Source organism: Gobio gobio, assembly GCF_949357685.1.
Source record: "Gobio gobio genome assembly, chromosome: 1".
In the NCBI taxonomy this organism is placed as follows: Eukaryota; Metazoa; Chordata; class Actinopteri; order Cypriniformes; family Gobionidae; genus Gobio; species Gobio gobio.
This window is the reverse complement of record NC_137097.1, coordinates 74,485,367-74,490,794: the sequence shown is the minus strand read 5'-3', so window position 1 is coordinate 74,490,794 and position 5,428 is coordinate 74,485,367. Positions and strand designations below refer to the sequence as shown.

Below are 5,428 nucleotides of genomic sequence, written 5' to 3'. Positions count from 1 at the left end.
TCCCAGCGGATAGGTGGGCACTTTAATCCGTAGGGTTTAATATTGAGTTGGCTAGTTATTTTAGTCTATAAAGTTTTAAATATGGATATTTTTCTTACACAAACGCTTTGCTTCAGAAGGCCTTTATTAAAGGCGGCATGAAATCAAATTTTACAATTCGTATTTTTATACTAATATTGTAGTGTTTACTATAACTGATTTATCTGTGCACTTCATTATTTTTTTAAAATTAATTTACCCTTATAATCTTTAATCAAATATGGCACGAGGGCGGGGTTATGGGGTGAGGGCGGGGCTATGGCGCGAGGGCGGGGTTATGGGGTGAGGGCGGGGCTATGGCACGAGGGCCGGTTATGGGGTGAGGGCGGGGCTATGGCGCGAGGGCGGGGTTATGGGGTGAGGGCGGGGCTATGGCGCGAGGGCGGGGTTATGGGGTGAGGGCGGGGCTATGGCGCGAGGGTGGGGTTATGGGGTGAGGGCGGGGCTATGGCGCGAGGGCGGGGTTATGGTGTGAGGGCGGGGCTATGGCGCGAGGGCGGGGTTATGGGGTGAGGGCGGGGCTATTTTAATGTAAAAATTACTCAATATAGTCAGACGAACAGCTTGTGGTGACGGCTCGCAGCGTGTGTGAACGTGCTTACGGCGCGCCCCCCTTATAAGGGAGAGCTGAGAAAAAAGTTTTACTGAAATAAAGCCATAAAAGGCTTAAAATAAGTCAAATCTGTAGCATAAACCAGCGAAAAGTGAGGAAATATGCTCAGTAACATATGTAGAAAAGATTTAGAGAGAAAATACATTTATTTAAGAGATAAACTCGATCTATCTCCACAACTGAGTGCAAATTTCAAATTTGCCTCCATTTTGTTAGCAACGCTCAACTTCCAACGATCCAATCAATTCCCGAAGAACGAAATCAAGCCTCGGATATACATCACAATAAGGAGAAAAAGACGATCTCAACTTCTGTTTCATGCTGACTTTAACCCCCCGGAGCCGTGTGGAGCAGTTATATGATGGATAGATGCATTTTATGGACTTCAAAAATGACCCAACCATTCACTGTCATTATAAAGCTTGGAAGAGCCAGGATTTTAGTAATATATAACTCTGATTGTGCTCGTCTGAAAGAAGATATCATACATAGGTATATATACAGATATATATCTGTATAAACATGATACACTCCATCATTCAGCCATCTGTTTTGCCACTAATGCACCCTTTCACGCTCATCACTGTGACCTGTATAAACTGGTGGGCTGGAACCTCCCTTCATACCCGGCGTCTCCATCATTGGTTTCTCTTTATACACAAGACAATCTTGGGCAAGACACCTTACTATCTGTCATCTCTCCTTCATGCCGCTCATAACACCTATCACACAAGATCAAGTAATATTATTAAGTTTAGTACCCCCTCTACTTCTACTACCTTTGGACGTAATGCCTTCCGCTTTGCGGCAGTCCATGACGGGAACATACTACAAAATACTCTGAAACTTACGTCTCTGATTCCAACTTCCACCTTTAAGCAGAACCTCCAAAACACCATAGTCGACTCTTGTTCCTTCTGATAATCCTGAACCATATTACTTCACACTTACTTAAGCACTTTATAAAAAAAAATGTGTTCCTTCTTCTTTGCTGTCTACTTCTTTTAATTGAATTGTTTGTCCTATGTGTCGTGTATGACTATGTACAGTATGTTTCTAATTTATTTCTGTATAGCCTCTTGGCCAGGTCATGTTTGTAAATGAGAAGTGCTTCTCAAACGGTTTACCTGGATAAATTAAAAAAATAATATACAGGTGTCATACACACCTAGGATGACTTGAGGGTGAGTAAATCATGGGGTCATTTTCATATTTGGGTGAACTATCCCTTTAATTGACATGGTTTTAAACAGCACATGAGTTTTGGTAACAGGACTGAGAAAACATGCATCCATCTTCTGCTTAGAAAGATTTTATTAAAATTAGAAGAAGAATTTATTAAAAAAATTTAATAAAGTTACCTGAGATTGACCAATTCACAATTTGAAGAGTTTTTGTGTTGAAAAAAAGTTTAATTTTGAAGAGTTACAACATGCAAATGTCACCCATTCAGTGGAATAATAATAGGCTATATAATAATGCCTTATGATTAAATAATGTTGATAAAGTACACAACAGCATTTTTACCTTTAGAGTGAGTTAGAAATGATCATCCTTAGTGTTTGTCAACTGCTACGTAAAATAATGTAAATTTGTACTGTAAGATAAACTTACAAAAACAGTAACGCTACAGGCATTGTTCATGGCTAGTTCATGTTAACTAATGCATTAACTAATGTTAACTAATACAACCTCATTGTAAAATGTTGCCAGCTCTTCTTAGGTTTCCAACTCCTTACTTTTTTTTTTTTCTTGTTGTAATTGTTCCCTTGGATCTGCTTTCTGTAGCATTTGTTTCCGTTCTTCTTTCATTGTCTTCAGCTGTTTTTCCATATTCTTCATGCACTCTTTGGTGAAATCTTGAAGCTTTTGGTTTAACTCATTCAAAAACTTTTGTTCTTGTTGTAATTGTTCATTTGGATCTGCTTTCTGTTGCATTGGTTTCCCTTCTTCTTTCATTGTCGTCAGCTGTTTTTTCACATTCTTCATGCACTCTCTGGTCAAATCTTTAAACTTTTGGTTTAACCCATTCAAAAACTTTTGTTCTTGTTGTAATTGTTCCATTTGATCTGCTTTCTGTTGCATTAGTTTCAGTTCTTCTTTGATTGTCTTCAGCTGTTTTTCCATATTCTCTTTGGTGAACTCTTGAAGCTTTTCAAGCTCCTTTCTTTCTTTCCCATCAGTGCTCCCTTGGTCATCAAGACTTTTTCCATTTTCAGTAGGACTTTTGATTTTCTCTGGCACTGAATTATCAGCTTGACGATTTTGTGTCATCTTTTTCTGTTCAGACATCACTTTGGTATTTTCATTCTTTTCCACCAAGTCATTGATCTTCTTCAGAAGAGAAGTGATTTGCTGGCGATCTTTACTGTTTTTGTTGTTGAAGACGTGATATCTTTTTTCACATATCTGAATGATTTTCTCCAGATCTGTGTGGCTTTCCTTCAGGTAGTCTTCAATGGTCCTATTCTCCAGGTCATCCCCTTTGGTGAAGAGCACAATCATGCTTTTGATGACTTCATCTCCTAATCCCTTCAAGATATTCAAGACTGTTTTTGTCTCTTCGACAGTAAACCTGCCAATAGGCAGCACCAAGAGAAACACCTGCGGCTTGTACTGGTTTATGTGCTTGATGATGTTCGGCTTCATTTCAGTGTCAAATTGAGAAGAATCACCCCATCCAGGAGTGTCAATCACTTCTATTATTTGTTGGTCTACAGTGGCGTGTCTCACTGAACAGGCTCGAGTGACTTGCTTTGAGCTGGCCGCTGCAAGAAATGAATCACAACCCAGAAGAGTGTTTCCTGATGCGCTCTTCCCCGCTCCTTGCTTACCCAACAGAACGATTGTCAGCTTCTCCATTTTAGCCTTTCATTGACAAACAGGAACAAATACACTGTTAAGTCAAAATTAATATGTAATGTAATGTTGGTTGAACAAATCACTCTGTAAGTAAACAATTAAATTCTCTTTACATAATCAAGTAATTGAGAGTACCTTTTAGTCTCTGTGCTTTGTGGCTGTCTGTTCCTGCAACAATGAGTGTGTTTTATGACCGCTCAGCACATTTATACTTTGAGTAGATGCTCCGCCCCATCTGTGTGATGTCAGAGGCTCTGCACTGGTTTATCAAGAGCTCCATCCACTGGAACTCAACGGACTCAGCTAGTCTTTGCTTTTCTGCTTTACATTTTACATTAAAGTATTTGACTTTTATGACATAAGGAAAATACATCGTATAGGTGTCACCTCAGATTTCTTCTCATTATGAAATTGTATTTTGGACAGAAAAAGTGTGAATGCAACCACAATTGCTACAGTAAATGTAACAAAATGTCTCTGGTTAGTGGTCACTGATGTAAACTCGGTTCCCTGAGAATGAAACGTTGTGTAGCTACAGCTTGAGCTTTTCCTGAGAATACTGAAGCCTGAAGATTATTTAAACTTTATTAACCACTTACTGTTTATTTCATTATAAGCATTTTACTATTTCTAGATTGTTTTCTGTACTGTCCTAAAGTTAGTGAACACTAACAGTGTATAATAAACTTCTAGTAATGTTGGTTGACCGATACACACTATATTGCCAAAGGTTTTGGGACACTTACCTTTACATGCATATGAACTTTAATGACACCCCATTCTTAAAGTTCCCCTATTATTGCATTTGAAAGGTTCCTATTTTTGAGTTGGGAGTCCCCAACTACAGGTTTACATGCATGCAAGGTCAAACAACACTTTCATTGTCTTATAATATGCATTTATTTTTAACTTTTTGATTAGTCAGTGACCCAGTCAGTTGTGATTTGTTAGATGACCCAGTCAGTTGTGATTGGTCAGTGACCCAGTCAGTTGTGATTGGTCAGATGACCCAGTCAGTTGTGATTGGTCAGATGACCCAGTCGGTTGTGATTGGTCAGATGACCCAGTCAGTTGTGATTGGTCAGATGACCCAGTCGGTTGTGATTGGTCAGATGACCGTCAGTTGTGATTGGTCAGATGACCCAGTCAGTTGTGATTGGTCAGATGACCCAGTCAGTTGTGATTGGTCAGATGACCCAGTCGGTTGTGATTGGTCAGATGACCCAGTCGGTTGTGATTGGTCAGATGACCCAGTCGGTTGTGATTGGTTAGATGACCCAGTCAGTTGTGATTGGTCAGATGACCCAGTCAGTTGTGATTGGTCAGATGACCCAATCGGTTGTGATTGGTCAGATGACCGTCAGTTGTGATTGGTGAAATGACCCAGTCGGTTGTGATTCGTTGGATGATCCAGTCGGTTGTGATTGGTCAGATGACCCAGTAGGTTGTGATTGGTCAGATGATCCAGTCAGTTGTGATTGGTCAGTGACCCAGACAGTTGTGATTGGTCAGTGACCCAGACAGCTGTGATTGGTCAGTGACCCAGTCAGTTGTGAAGGGTTAATTGTGATTGGTCAGTGACCCAGTGAGTTGTGATTGGTCAGATGACCCAGTCAGTTGTGATTGGTCAGATGCATGCAGCGCAATGTCCATCACCATTACTGGAATATGGCTTGTCAAGTGTTGAAAATGTTATACAGTGTATGAACAGACATGGCATCAATTTTGCCTTACAAATTCGAGCCAGAGTCCAACAGAGAGCAGAGAACACGTGTCACAGTGGCATGTTACTAGCGGTGTTTACAGACAAAACACTTCTGCTGTTTAACACGGAGTACAGTATACAGCGCTTACATCACTTACATTGTATTATAATAATGATGGTGCTCCGCTCTGTTCTAAAAACAAAGACTT

General features: G+C 40.1%; 1 protein-coding gene across 1 annotated transcript; it reads right to left on the bottom strand.

Moving 5' to 3' along the window:
• Window positions 1-1,867: 1,867 nt before the first annotated feature.
• On the bottom strand, window positions 1,868-3,696 carry LOC307125124 (uncharacterized protein). Its single transcript, XM_079814757.1, has 2 exons — window positions 3,650-3,696; window positions 1,868-3,520 (listed from the first exon to the last, which is right to left on the bottom strand). Exon 2 carries the CDS (start codon window positions 3,512-3,514, stop codon window positions 2,372-2,374), a length of 1,143 nt encoding a protein of 380 aa, XP_079670883.1. The 5' UTR covers window positions 3,515-3,520; window positions 3,650-3,696; the 3' UTR covers window positions 1,868-2,371.
• Between the last annotated feature and the right edge of the window lie 1,732 nt (window positions 3,697-5,428).